Source organism: Cynoglossus semilaevis, chromosome 12 (genome assembly GCF_000523025.1).
Source record: "Cynoglossus semilaevis isolate Cse_v1.0 chromosome 12, Cse_v1.0, whole genome shotgun sequence".
In the NCBI taxonomy this organism is placed as follows: domain Eukaryota; kingdom Metazoa; phylum Chordata; class Actinopteri; order Pleuronectiformes; family Cynoglossidae; genus Cynoglossus; species Cynoglossus semilaevis.
Window position 1 is genome coordinate 5,534,608 of NC_024318.1, and position 14,961 is coordinate 5,549,568.

At 43.2% G+C, this 14,961-nt stretch overlaps 4 protein-coding genes across 4 annotated transcripts in view; all 4 read left to right on the plus strand.

Moving 5' to 3' along the window:
- Positions 1–12: 12 nt before the first annotated feature.
- On the plus strand, positions 13–1,912 carry LOC112487849 (E3 ubiquitin-protein ligase UBR2-like; the record flags this gene model as incomplete). The annotated part of the gene is made up of 5 exons (XM_025060939.1): positions 13–173; positions 395–529; positions 756–926; positions 1,028–1,129; positions 1,247–1,912. Coding segments are annotated over 5 exons (711 nt in total), but the record flags the coding sequence as incomplete, so codon positions are not given.
- Positions 1,913–2,056: 144 nt separating this feature from the next.
- LOC103387138 (peripherin-2-like) lies at positions 2,057–6,404 on the plus strand. Its single transcript, XM_008321656.3, has 3 exons — positions 2,057–3,391; positions 4,123–4,369; positions 5,243–6,404. Exons 1-3 carry the CDS (start codon positions 2,811–2,813, stop codon positions 5,441–5,443), a joined length of 1,029 nt encoding a protein of 342 aa, XP_008319878.1. The 5' UTR covers positions 2,057–2,810; the 3' UTR covers positions 5,444–6,404.
- Positions 6,405–6,525: 121 nt separating this feature from the next.
- ncoa4 (nuclear receptor coactivator 4) lies at positions 6,526–13,283 on the plus strand. Its single transcript, XM_025060940.1, has 12 exons — positions 6,526–6,680; positions 8,975–9,098; positions 9,919–10,059; positions 10,216–10,307; positions 10,423–10,531; positions 10,653–10,721; positions 11,062–11,184; positions 11,308–11,954; positions 12,029–12,044; positions 12,137–12,424; positions 12,516–12,608; positions 12,703–13,283. Exons 1-12 carry the CDS (start codon positions 6,643–6,645, stop codon positions 12,706–12,708), a joined length of 1,746 nt encoding a protein of 581 aa, XP_024916708.1. The 5' UTR covers positions 6,526–6,642; the 3' UTR covers positions 12,709–13,283.
- Positions 13,284–13,708: 425 nt separating this feature from the next.
- Positions 13,709–14,961, plus strand: part of LOC103387140 (zinc finger protein 852) — a 7,423-nt gene continuing 6,170 nt past the window's right edge. Inside the window, exon 1 of the mRNA XM_008321664.3 lies at positions 13,709–13,964. The gene's annotated coding sequence lies outside the window, so the exon portion shown is untranslated. The remainder of the gene's footprint in view (positions 13,965–14,961) is intronic.

Genomic DNA, 14,961 nt, shown 5'->3' on the forward strand with positions numbered 1-14,961 from the left:
TCATTGTAATAATGTCTTACTTTAAACCACACCCTCATTTTAAACTTCGTCACGTGTGATGTAGTTGCAGGTCCTGGTCAGTGGGAGGCGCTGTGCAGTTACCTCAGTCTTCCCTCCAATCTTCTTCAAGTTTACAGTAGTCAACGTGTGGTGATGGAACCACTTGTACACAGGTAATGAACACATAGAAAACCATATGGAGTCACACGTGCCCCTGTGGTCCAACAGTGGTACTGCACTTACAATGGGTGGCTTTTTATTTACTTTTAGTATACGAAAAATGTTTGAACCAAATAAAAGTTAGCTGTGAATTGGAAAGAATGTATTAATCTGATAAAACACAACTTGTGCTATTTATACTGTCTTTATAGTTTGTGTGTCTTATGTCCTGCAGGTGGTGCTGTCATCCAGGTGTGAGACAGACACTACTGGGCGGTGGAGTCATCGTCAGGTTTCCAAGAGAGTCCAATAGACTTATCGAGCTTCCAGAAGATTACAGTGTCCTTATCAACCAGGCCTCCAGCTTCACGTCAGTCACACACACACACACACACACACACACCCTTCGAAGTGTTAACAAAGATAATAGCTGCAAAATACCACAACTATATCATACTTCCGTTGCTTTTTAAAACTGTTTTCCATAATATTACCTCAGACTGGAGAGAGCTGAACAAAATGTAAAGTCAGAGTTTTAACTATGAGTTGTGTTTGTGAGTGTGTTAATCTGTGCGATGTGAACTTCACGTGCGCAGGTGTCCTCGCTCAGGTGGAGACAAGTCTCGGGCTCCGACCTTGTGTCTGGTGTGTGGCGCCATCTTGTGTTCTCAGAGTTACTGCTGTCAGACAGAGGTGGATGGTGAAGATGTGGGTGCCTGTACTGCCCACACCTTCACCTGCGGCGCTGGTCTGGGACTTTTCCTCAGGTAACACATACACACATACACACAGACAGTGAAATTGGTCAATGTGATGTTTATATTTTTTGTGTGATTAAAATGGTTTGTGTGTGTGTGTGTGTGTGTAGAGTGAGAGAGAGTCAGGTGTTGTTTGTTGCAGGCAAATCCAAAGGTTGTTTTTATCCTCCTCCATACCTGGATGACTATGGAGAAACTGACCAGGGACTGAAGTGAGTTTTTAACTCTTCTCTGTGATCGTCTGCGGCTCCTCGTCGTTGTTCTAGTGTCTGCAGTAAAACGATCCTTTTTCTCGACTGATTGTTGGTCTGTTGTTGTTGTTGTTACAGGCGTGGGAATCCTCTCCACCTGTGTCACGAGCGTTATCGAAAGATTGAGCGTCTGTGGCGACAGCACGGCGTGGCAGAGGTCATCGGTCACGCCCAAGAGGCCAATCAGACGCTGGTGACCATCGACTGGCAGCACCTGTGACCTTAAGCATGGTTTGACCTACTATTTGCCTAAATTCTTACATGAGAAGATGCTTGGTGATTGGCTGTCAGCATTTAGAGCCGCCTTTCACTTGCTGCCCCGTTTTACCCACTCACCTTCCCGCGGCCCTCCGAGTTTGTTTACAAATCACCAATCACAGAGCAGCAGTGACATGAAGCCCCGCCTACATAGCGCTTGACTGACAGATGATTAGTGAACATGACTCCTCTCAGGTTAAGCTTTTTATTAGCACCATGAGAAAAAAAAATGGCCTTGTTTAGGACGCTGCCGCCGACTTTTGATTGGTGAAAGGTGTTTTTATTTAAGTTTGTTTTTATTTGTTTCTGATGGAGTCAAGGAAACACATGTTGACGTCGGAGACTTGGTTTACTTTTTTTTTTTTTAAATCGATGGGTTGAAAAGAACATCGATGACCTCTGACCTGTTAATATGTGAATTCTTGTACAAATGAGGAAATGTATGATATTATAGAAGAATTACAAAATAAAAACACTCAAAAATAATTTTTATGTTTCGCTCAATACATTAGAATTACAAGAAAAATTGTGATGAAGTCAGCGGCCCAGGAGGAAAAAAACTAGTACAATGATACACAATGGAGGGGATGGTGTATTTACTACCTCCACAGGAAGTAGAAATAAAAAATTCCAGTTCAATACTCCTCTTTCACAGACCGAGGAAACTGCATTTTCGCAGCAGGTTGTGATAATATCCTGAACACCACAGCAGCTGCTGTTCCACTGCTGCCCCGTGTGGTTAGTTTATGTCACTCAGGTAAAATCTAAAAGTATTTCAAACATTGACATCACAAAGTGACAACAACTTGTACTGTGATGAAAAAAAAAATGTCCTTCTTGGAGTTTGGTTTTGAGATAGTGACTGTTCTGGTGAGGATTTTGAAGAAGGACACTGAAATATTATGCTTTCATGGTTGAGGAATAAATCTCTACAGTTGCAGTAACAAACCCCAAAGGTTATGAAGCATGCAGTGAGGTCAGAGGTAGGTGGGCCAGCGAGGAGGCAGCTTAGCTCAGCATGAAGGGCTTTATCAGTAAGTGGATCTTCTGATCTGCTCTTAATTGGATCATCAGCTTTAGGCTGACGTGGACAAGCTCTTTCCCACTCACACCCGAGCTCTGTCACAAGTCCGCTGTTGAACCTCGACGTGACAGTGGCCTTGTGGTTTGATGGGTAGCCCCCGGTGCCCCCCTGGTGGTACGAACTGATCATCATCATCAGTTCGTCGTTATGGGTCTAAAAGCGGGAGTCGTATCGCGGAGCGCCGTAACCATGAACCTGTGAGACTGCGGACAGACTCCCAGGACCGTCGCTGTCGTTCGCCAACCTGAGACTGTTTCTGACCTTACACTGTGTTGAATTTACCCGAACCAAGACGGCAGGATGCCGTTCATGCCAGTCAAGTTTAACCTGCAGAAGCGGGTGAAGTTGGCACAGGGGCTGTGGATGCTCTACTGGCTCTCAGTCGTCGTGGGAATCGTTATCTTCAGCCTCGGCATCTACTTCAAGGTGGAGTTGCGGAAACGGAGTGAGATGATGGACAACAACGAGAGCCACTTGGTGCCCAACCTGCTCATCCTGGTGGGCTTGTTGGCCTGCGGTGTCAATGGGTTCGGGGGCAAAGTGTGCCACGACTCCCTGGACCCCATGAAGTATGCCAAATGGAAGCCCATGCTGAGGCCGTACCTGCTGTCGTGCTGCGCCTTCAACGCGCTGCTGCTCCTCACGGCGTTGCTCTGCTTCCTCATGCAGTTCTCCGTCTACCTGACTCTGGCTGAAGGCTTGAAGAACAGCATCAAGTTCTACAAGGACACGGACACTCCGGGACGCTGCTTCATGAAGAGGACGTTGGACATGACTCAGATTGAGTTCCGCTGCTGCGGCAACAACAACTACAGAGACTGGTTCGAGGTTCAGTGGATCAGCAACCGATACTTGGACATGAGCAACAATGAGGTCAAAGAGTGAGTACTCCGAATTGTCGTTCTGCTTAATGGTCTGGGTTTGAGTCCTTCTTGTTTATTGAATTCCGTGATGAGTTCACATGAAAAAAAAAAAGATAAATAAAATTGTGGTCAAGTGCTTTCGGAAACCTTTACGATGTGTTTGTTTGAAGGTAAAATCATAGAACGCAGGAAGGACAAATGTAGATCAACTGGAAACCTCCTGATGTGATTGCTCACATTCGTGCCTCGGCTGTGAAGCCGTGAGTTTTTCTAAACGAAGCCGACGAAAGATAAACCCTGAGTTCAGGAGGAGAAGTTTTCGTGTAGGAGCGACTTCTTCCCGGAGGCCTTAATCTCTTAGGAAGTGCAGATTAAAACAGGATGAAGACCTGCCTCCATTAATGAGCTTATCAGAGTGGGGGTGGGGTGGGGGGAGATCAGCTGAGACACAGGAAGTAGAAATGTTTTTACCTGGTTCATTTCGTGGTAAGGTGTTAATGGGTTTAAGAGATATTTCACTCTCTCTCTCCCTCTCTCTCTCTCCCTCTCTTTCTCTCTTTGAGGTATTATTCCTCATCCAATTAGCAGCCCACCCCAGGAAGTCACCAGCCACACCTGCGACTGACCAAAAACACCTTTAGCCTGAAACAGACCACTATTTTTTGTAAACCTGAAGACCTTAATGATGAACCCGTATTATTGTCCTCGCTTATTTATCTAATCTCTCTCTCTCTCTCTCCTCCCTTCAGTCGCCTCCTCAGTAACATAGAAGGAAAATTCCTGATGGACAGCGTACCATTTAGCTGCTGTAACCCCGGCTCCCCTCGTCCCTGCATCCAACATCACCTGACCAATAACTCCGCCCACTACGACTACGATCACCGCATTGAAGAACTCAACATCTGGACCCGGGGCTGCAGAGAGGCACTCTTTTCCTACTACAGCAGTATTATGAGCAGTATGGGGGTGCTGCTCATCATCACTATCATCTTGGAGGTAAAAGTCCACCAACGAGCGTCTACAGCCAATCAGCACTCAGCCGAGGGTAGATGAAAGTCAACAGCTATTCATCATATTTTACCCATTTAATCACTTCAGTCAAGCTAAGCTAGTTAGCTTGAACAGCACAAAGAGTAAGGTAAGTTTAGTCAAGCTAGGCATATACACTGGAGAGTAAGTTAAAAACTTAGCTTAGCTTAGCATAAACCTAAATGAATCTGCCAATGACTCTAGAGAACAAAGGTATCAAAGGGCAACAAGGATTTGAATCTTCTAAATTTAAAACGACAGGGCGGCCTCTGCAGGAAATGAACCGACGCGACCTCAAATGCACCATGTTAACAACATAATTGATAAGTCAGCGATTAACCCTTTAATGTTGGAGCGCCTTATTGTGTAAAGTCAGTTGAGGTAATGAGGAGGCGTGTTATCACGTTTTAAAATTAAAAACGAAGCCAGCATTATTAGGGTTAACGTTAGCGCTGAAGCTAAAGAACTAATATTTAACCATCATCTGATCTCGTATGATCATGACTTATACAGAGGTTCATCACGTGCTGTGGATCAGGTACCAGGGTTATGGCGTGTTAAGCTGCTGAGCAGTGGTCAAGCTCAACGGGGATCAGGAACTATTTTGGTGTTAATCTGCCTGCAACAGCAAGGTGAATTCTGGGAAGGTCGGTACGTAAAAAGGCAGTTCAAAATCAGGGTGAAACAGGTTTGACCTGATGATTCTAAAACAACTGCCTGCCATTCAATCGATCCCAGAACCATCTATGCAAACGTACATAAAACATAACAATGTGAGCCTCCAAGATCCATGAGGATCATGTATCTAACCATGCGTTGTGTTTGTGTTTGTGTTTGAAGTCAGCGGACATGGCCGGGCTGAAGTACCTGAGCACTGCTCTGGAGACGATGGCCGACCCTGAAAACCCAGAGTGTGAGAGCGAGGGCTGGTTGTTGGAGAAAGGTGTGAAGGAAACTTTGGTGGAACAGTTTAGCAAATTGAAGACACTGGTAAAGAAACCCAGCCAGGTGCAGGAGGGGGGAGATGCACCGGAGGCCTGAGGGCAGCTGCCACCTTTCCCCCCACCCCACTTTGCCCCTCAATGAAAGAACTGAGGTCTCTCCTATCCCCTCAACCGCTGCCACCTCTGACCTGAAGACATGAGGCGGGAAAAGAGAGTTCTTCTCACACGATCCGTTTACAGGTACACACGTAAAAAACTCTGTGTTCACATGTTCTGTAAATGTAAAATAATGTATAAATATATGTGTGTGTGTGTAAAGAATAACACAAAACTGATGCTGTAGATAAAATAATTTCATTGTGGTTAAAAATACTCAAATGAAAAAAAAGTCTAAATAGGGCCACAGTTCTTGTAGTAAGAAGTGTAAACCAAAAAACAGCTGTAGTTGAAATAATGAATGGTGTATAAAGAACTTCTGATATATATATATATATATATATAGACTCAGACTAACATCATGGTCTGACAAGTTTATACAGATGTATATATTCATACTGTGGTATTTACAGATACCCACTACATCCATATACTGTACAGTATGTACACACCAAAGGCAAAACATTTGTTTATATTTTGTATGTATAAGTAAATAGGTATATGCAAGTATTATTGTCTGGTTTCTGTGTAATTCAATAATTTCCTACCATGCTGTATTTGGTTTCCTGTTTTGTTTTTTTGTTTTTTACTCTGATTTGCAGCCATTCAGCACACAAGCTGGGATTGTATGGATCTGATCAGTGTTAAGATGTTCTTAGTGTTTAAGTGTTTAGTTTAACAAATATTGTTTATTGTTTGGAATGTGTAGATTATTTACTTGTGTATCATAAGTCTATAAAGAAACAGTTTGACCCAAGTTGTCTCTTTTTTATTCACATATGCTCCATTGACTACATAACAATAAAACGCTCAATCAGTGTAGTTCTACACAAATCCACTGGGCGGCGGCAGAAATGTGATAATAAATCACGCGCTAAAAAAGCAGACAAACGTGGGCAATTGTTGTACAGCTTGCAGTTTATATCTACTTCTTCTTAAGTTACAATGTGCACACACTACCAGCAGAGGGCAGCGTTGCTCTCAACGACTAGGAGTTCAAGTCCTCGCGATAACACCCCACGCTAAGGGGGTTGTCTTTTGTTCACGTCATCGTGAGACTAGCTCACGGGTCGTGGAAAATCGCCGACAGATAAAACCTAATTTTATCCACCGTTAAGTTATTGTCTTTTTAAATTCTTTATGACATCTAAGTCCCGGATCCACGGAAGAGCCTCGCGGTGAGTCCAATAGCACCGAATAAATGCTGGTGGAGGTTTGGCTATTGTTAGCGCTGTTAGCATAGTGTGACCGCTGTGTGCTCTTTAGTGTTTAGGTGAAAGTGTGCCTGTGTGTGTCAGCTGTCTGCTTTGTTATCACGAATTATCGCATCGCGAATTCTGACATCACGGTAAAGGTCGGTTCAGTCTATTGACAAATAATTGACATTATTTTATTCTACGCGTGTTTTGTATTAAACAACCCAGATCACCTTAGAGAATATAATGTTTGAGGGACACGGACACATTACTCGTGTTTTCCAGACGCTGTTTCTTATGTAACCTTTTAAAGTCAATTTTTGTTTCCGCGACCTTATCGTCTCCTTTTTTCCTATATTTGTTGTCGCTCTGACATTGTAAACATCGGTGTACAGACATGGTTAAACGTCAATGTATAAGCAGGTGTTGTTTGTGTTGAAACAGCTGCACTTCATGTTTTGCAGGTTAAAGTCCTGTCCGTAGTTATCAGTGAATCGATCACTTATCGCAAACCCTTGAAACGTGGTGCTGCTGTAGCTCCGCCCACCGGTCTGTGTACGTGCCGGGTGATCGAGGGAAATGGCGGACAGGCGGAGCTTAGCTTCCGCTCTCACTTCCTCATTCTTTTATACTCCCGCGACCGAACTTAGTTTCATCGGTTCGCAGTCCACGGCTTAACAATCGAGCCTCGCCCGGACAGTTAGTTCCTAGTTAACGGTCTGGGAGTGCTTTGAGTGATACGGCATAACGAGGTATGATACAGCGGATCGCAATTTTTTCAGTGACTCACTCCGTAGGTCAGAATCAACTCAAACTTGTCTGCACCTGTGAATGTTAAAGGAGAAGCGGTTGTTAACGAACAGGGACGTTAAGGCCATAACTGTTAACTGTACACAGCGCGTGATATATATATATATATTTACAGCGTAACGGTTGCGTTTTTTCTTCTCTAATATTATTGTGCTACATCTTCTAAAAGCATCGAAAACATAGCAACATTTTTTCGTAACTCGACAATAGATGCTACAGGGTAGCTATAGTGAATGTTCAACTTTATTTGCATTGGACAGTGTGTTAAAAATAATTTTAATATATTTGTCACACAAGGCTTTGTAGTATCTCAAGTAAAAACAGAGTTTTGCTAGCATCAGACAAGAATTTGGAACAGGTGAAGTTATTAGGTCTTTTTAATTGTCTCGCACTACTTAAATAATGCACTCAAAACAAGTGTCAGTCCGAGACTCTGGGCAGAAATTGCACATCTGCCTTATAACAGTCAGCACAGACCTCACACAGCCAATTACAAGTGTATGTACATGTTAATGTTCTGGTTACTCTTTAAACTTGAAAATATGTGATTTGTTAAATGGAGTAGCTTGAAAAATTACTTACCAAAACTACCAGTTTAACATCTGTAAATTTAAAAAAACAAACAGACTATAGCTCATTGGCTAAATAATGTCATGCTTTAAGTCATTATTTGTTGACAGTTACTTCAGAGCAAATTCTTCCACCCCTTTTGCACCGTCAGTTTTCTAGTCCTGTGTTTGTTTTTATGTTTTTATTACGTCCGTCTTTTATGATTTTAAAATGTTATGGTCTGGTTTTATGGCCACCACGTGTCACTCTCTATTCTGTTGTAATTCTGAGGTCTTACGAAATGGTTTAGGCTAGCATGTTTGTTTCAGAGTTTTAGAATTATTGTCATGTTGCCAAATGTTGTAAATGCTTCGTTATTGAGAGAGCTAATATGTCTCGTAAAAATGATACTTTAGACGAACCTCCATGTCTTACGACAAAGTGACGAAACCGCTTCTTATCGCTGGCTGTTCACAGCTGATACAGAAATGCAGCTGTGCCAGCAGACTACACCCCAGTATCAACACACTTCTCAGTTTTCTCTTGAAATTGGTGGTACTTATTCTGCTGAGCCACCTCAAGACACTGCTACATGTTGACCTCAAACCACTAGCTGCTAAAAATAGTCTTTTGTTGTGAACAAGTTTGATCTCCGTGGATCAGGGTGACTGCAAAAATTCAGACTCGTCATCAAGTCCACAAGAACCACAACTAAAGAAGCATAATAATAGAAACATAAGGTTGGTCTCTGTAATACCTGGACCTTAGTCACAGTGGCATCATCAACCACGTCGCAATTTTAAATATATTTCTGTATGTTTTCATCAGAGCAAAGCCTGATATTTGACATGCTGGTCACTGTTTATCTATTTTTTTTGTTGTCATAATTGACAGACTTCCTCTTGTTTCCTATGCAGGATGCCATCAGCAGAGGCAGCGTGTGATGGGCTGAAGGTCTGTCAACAGGCCCAGGCTCAGCTTGAAGATGCCATAGTTGGTGTGGTGAAGGCTGAGCAGCAGCTAAAGGAGAACGCCCGTGAGGTGAGGACCACTTTGACAGTTATCATTATCTAAGTCTGTGCTCTGATGGAATCACACAGATCCATCTTTTATTTTCCATCACAAACCAAACATGAAACAGAACCTGAGCGTTCTGCTGACCAGAGGGCTGAGTCAGCAAATTAAAGGCAGACTCAGCCGTTTTACTTCCTGTAAACAATCTAATTTTGAAGCCGGGATCAGTTTTCAATACCGTGCTGTGCTGGGAGACATTAACCCGACAATGACTGACATTAGCCTTGGGAGGGATTCAGGATCAGGGTCTGTTAAACCTCCTTCATTGTGCTGGTTCATAGTCTGTGATCCTTTTATCCAGGATCAGTCATGATGCCAGTCTGACTCATTTTGTGTTAAGGTGAAGATGGGCATGTCAGCATAGAACAGACAGTCAGGAGAGAGAGAGAGAGAGAGGGAGAGAGAGCAGTGCGATGTACTGTCGGTTTATAAAGGAGTCGAGCAGAGACGGAGAAACAGATCTGATTCTTGGGGAAAGAGGAGACAGTAACTTTGGCTATCTGACCTTGGACTCTGGGCTTGGCTTGTCATCAAGAGGCAAATAACCTTATCAAACCTGGATGAGGGTTGGGTAAAAGGAGAGTTTTTTTTGTCCTTCCTGGAAGAAAGTTTTATTGGTTTTTGAGGACGGGTCAACAGTTTGTCCAGCAGAGTTTTTTCACAGTAAGTCACAGAAGATTGCTGATCTTTCTTTTCTGCCTTGACCCCTGAGAATCTTTAAAAATATATTTTTTTATTTCTGCCTTTCAGTGTGGTTTGACTGACACAGTCTTTCCCTGACTGTCAGGTGCGCTCAGAGTTGCAGAGCTGCGTGAGTCGTCAGCAGGAGGCACTGCGCTGCAGAGAGGTGTGGCTGCTCAGTCAGATTGAGCTGCTGGAACAAGTGAAGACAGAGACGCTGCAGCAGCAGTTGCACCAGCTGCACCGGGTAAAAAAACAAACATTCGTCTTTAGGGGGAACTTCACTGAGTTTATGTAAAAAATATTTGTCTAATGTGAATGGTCTGACTTGCTGTGGTGAAACACACTGTCACTGTGTGAACAGTAGAAAATGATTAATTTGAGTTGTTTGCTTTTGTTTCAGCTGCAAGGTCAGTTTGACATCATTGCATATCAGCTGCAGAACAACAACAAGAGCAACGACCTGAGCAATCAGCTGACCAGCTGCATGGAGAAGTAATTACACACACACGCACACACTCTCCTCTGTTTGAGGTCAGTCTTTGACCGAAGGGTGCAGGACAGTGAGGATAATATGAATTGAGTTTTTCTTTTTTTTTTTCTTTGGTAGATTGTCCTCCATGAGTCTGACTCCTGAGGAAACACCAGAGATGAGTTTTCAGGCTGACAGTCGCTCTCTGAGGAACGCCATCACCTCGTTTGGTAGCGTCACTGCACAGGTAACGACTCTGATACAAACAATGACTTGTGTGCCCTAAGGGATTTGTTGTTTTAAAATCCAATCCAATGGTTTGTATAAGAACTTGTCTAATTACGCTGACTATTTGTTTTTGGTCTTAGCAACTTGTGGAAGGTGTGCTGTCACAGAGCCAGGCAGCACAGAGGTGTCCAGTCGCTGTCAAAAAGCAGGTAACTCCTCTTACAAGGCTGGAGTGAAAGTCTTTGTTTTAGTGAGCATCAGCATGAAGTGTCTACTCATATGTGACAGACCCCTAATAACCAGGTGTAAAGTGGAAGATTTTAACTTGGATGTAGAAAATGTACTACCTACAAATGTCAAGTACAATTTGATGTTTGCAACTAACAAAAAGGCAAATTTAGAAACTACATGTAGTAACAGTGACACTAACAATGACGACACCATCCAACGGTTTCACTTAATCGTTTTTGTAAATAACAGCTTAGAAACACTGTAGTACCAGGGCCTGCTCTTATTTATGTACACATTTGTTTTTCATATTGTCATCAGAAATTAGAGGATGATGATCTGGGGCAGTGGCTTTTGGGTAGTTGCCCAAAAAACAGTGGCCCAGTGTGCTATCAGTCCAGTAAGAACCCTCAGGATTGGCTGCTGTCATGTAAGGACACCAAGGTGAGTGAAAGCTACTGTTGTTGCTGCTATTTATTTAGCTGGAAATTATGATAATTTGTCCAAAGTTGACTTGGTGTCTGTTCTCATTCACATGAAGTCCTGACTTCCTGTTTCTCATTGTAGGCTTCATGTCCTGTTCTGGCTTCGGTGGATTTCCTGCAGACCTGGGGTCAGCTCAGGGACCTGGAATCGTGGCTTCTTAAGGACAAGATGCCTGTGTGCAGGGAGAGGACCAGCAGCAGCTGTAGTTCTGTCTTTTCAATTGAAAAAATTGATGAATCAGAGTTCACCGACAGCTACGAAGAAGAGATGGATGAGGAGCTCGATGATTGGCTCATCCCCTCGCCCACCGAGACCGTTGACACCGTGACTGATGCTGAGCGGTGGCGTCAAGTGTTAAAACCATTCAGCAATGGCTGGTCATCCAGTGATTGGCTGCTGGAGCCCACCTGCCCTCCTGCAGCTACTGCTGCTGCTGACTGCTCCTCCTGCTGCCAGACAAAAACCAAGGCTGTGGAGATTGAGAACCTGGGTCAGCTGAAGTGCCTGAAGACCCCGCCCAGTTCAACCCCCACTACCCCTGCTACACCTATGGCCACCACAGCCCTGGAGACATGGCTGCAGCAGGCAGTGCCATTGCAGCAGACTTGCAGAGCCAACGAGCTTTGTTCCACATATGCAGAATGTCTCTGTGAGGAGAACTGTGGCAAAGAGGCGCTGAGCCGCTGGCTCCCTCCGCAGGAGGGCCCGGACAAACATGGGCGACATTTGTCAAATATACTACACCCACTGCCAGTAGCACCCCAGCGGTCATAAAAACAGCCCCGCTGACCCTGCACCACAGGGAACAGGAGCAGAAGGTGAAAAAACTGCCCAAAATGTAACATTGTGTGAGTGGTGGAGAAACAGTATGCACCAGTTTGAATAACTGAAAACCATGATCCTGCCTTAGGTCCAGAACATTCTTCAGACTTGGCTCCAGCCCTCCAAGAGCTCCTCTTCTCCTCAGGCCCTAACCTCGGCTCTTCCAATCTTGGTGGCCACCAGTGAGGAGAAGGTGAGCAGGGAGAACCTCACCTCCACTTCTTCCTCACCGTTTCAGCATGCTCTGGATCCAGATCGCTGGATCCAAGGTCTTGCTCCGGGATCAGTAAGTCAACCTCGACCCTCTGAGGAGCAGCACCAGGGGAAGAAGGAGGAGGAGGACAAGTGGTTGCTGAAGAAGCGTAGTCAGGCTCAGGTAAGACTGTTATAGATACTCAAGAAGAGTCAAGGTGGACCCTGACCCCAGTGCATTATGGGACATTCAAGACTATTTCTTTGTTTTTTAGGAGCGTCTTGCTTTACCGATGGTCTGTGACCTGTTCTCCTGCATGAAAGTGGGCGGAGACAAAGACCAGTGGTTGCACAAAGCAGCAATGCAGGTGATTGTCATGTTGAACTTTTAACATTGTCATTTTTTGATGTGAGATCATGACAGCGTGATATAATCTCTCATTTCTTTCTTTTTTTTCCTAGATGTGATGGTGAAGTTTTTGTTTTCTTCTGTCTCTATTGCCATACAAAGCACACGATCCTGATCGACTGACAACACCTTTTACTTCCTGTGACATTATCCCACCAAACTGCCTCCACTCAAATCCGCAACGGACTGAGAGGATGACAAGAAAACCTTTGGCTTAACCAGACAGTTTGATCAGCTAATAGTTATCAGTCAGATTATCAGGAGCTGGTTTTATTGTGCTTTAACCACCTTATTGATTAATTATTAATCAATTATTAATGACTATAGCTTTTGAGTTTGTTTAAATGATCAGCTAATGTTGAGATGGAAGGGGCTAGAGTTGTGAATGGTGGAGAGTCGTATATATTTATAAAGACCATTTATAATGATTTTAGTTCCTTTTACTTGCTGCCATGGCAGGGTTTTATGTAAATTCCCAGAATTCCTTGTGACAAACAGGATAACGTCATCAGCAGTGTTGGTGCGTTTTCATTAAGTCTATGTGTGGTTTGGGAATGTAAGGGAGGGGCCAGGGTCAGGATGTCACTTTTTTTCCTGCTGTGATTCTCAACAGTAATAAACTATTATGACATCACTGCTGTGTCTGACATCAATTAAATCACCTGACCTAATTACCAGTATAGTTTATTTCCAGGGAACTGACAACAGCCCGTTTATCAAAAAAAAAACAAAAAATAGAACACCATGTTTTTTTTTACACTGAAGTACAGTGCCCACTGCAGCTCATTTAGGCTTACTGCAGTTGACAAATTGCATTTAATAACACTCGTTAGCGTATTCATCCTATCGATTATGGAGATGATTAAAATTGTCAGTAATTCATTTTCCGTTTTTTTTTTTTTTTTTTTTTTGCGTTTGTTTTTTTGTTGTGGAAACGGCGTGATTTGAATAATTACATGAATGAAGCGACGTGATTTGAATAATTACATGAATGAAGAGGAGGGCTTGAGAATGGCAGTGACGTCACTGACAGAAAGAACCCGGAAATGAAGTTTTCACGACACATCACGGCTTGTGCAGACATTTTACGTTCGGCAGCAGTGGACTGAGCAGTCTGCGCTCGACCTCGGCCAATCACAGAACCGAGAGGTTCCGCGCGTTGCTGATCTGCCGCATTTGTGCCGCGGCAGCTCGGCTACAATACTGTTTTGCCGCTCTACCGCAGCTGCGGTCCGTTTCTGACGATTGTAACCAGGGCTGGTGACAGACCAGGAACCGTAGTAGAACCTGGTCCAGGACAAAGCCAGTCTCAGTCGTAAGTGTGTGTATTCAACATATATATTAACCTTTTTGTGTCTCTAAATGGCGTGTGCGCGCGTGTGTGTCGATTGAATAGACAAACCGGCGTTCATCGCCTCGGTGCTTCCTAAACTATGGCCCGCGGCCCGCTAATGTGGCTCGTCCAGGTGGTCCTCTCACTAATTTTAATGATACAGTCATTGAGTTATCGATACAACGTTCATCTTTTATTCAGTTATATTTGCACTAGCAGTTAATGTGTGTACTTGGTGTGTACTTGTTCTAAGCTGTACTTTTAGGCAGTGTCAGGGAGTTGGCAATATGTTACATCCAGTTAGGCTAGGAAGTCAGAATGTGGTCACAAGAAGAAAAGAGAAATAAATAGATTAGATTAAATTAAACCGTATTGCTTCCACATTGGAGAGATTGTTGTATTGCAGCAACAAGTGACAAATATGATGACTATACAATGAAAACAGAATCTTAATACAAGAAGTAATAAAACAAATAGTTCAACTGGGCAAAAACTGAAGAACTGAATATTTAACAAAAGTGGAAATCAAAGGCACATGAAGAAACAGTCCCTTGTGATGTAATAACATAACTGAATAATGCATTTGTAAGCTAATAAAATAAAAATAGAGACATTGTAAAGAAGCAGAGAGAAAGGTCTACAAATATCCAGTGTTAAGTGTATTTTTAACTGATTCAGCAGAAAACTAATATATACATATAAAAGTAAGTTTCAGTGCTATTTAAAGCAAACTAATCATTTACCACAGGATTTTGTGTACAACCATAACTCACTGCAAACCAACCAATTAAGACCTTATGTGAATATTGGTTTGGTTGGATTGGTTTGACGTGTTCAGATAAGAGGATTACTATTTTTTTGGTTTGTATCATCATAAAAGAAACTGGACTTTTTGTGGTAGTTGGACTAGTGTAAACCAAGTGACTACAATAATACATTTACTAAGAACCACTATTCTGTTTAGTTTATCTTTTTTTTT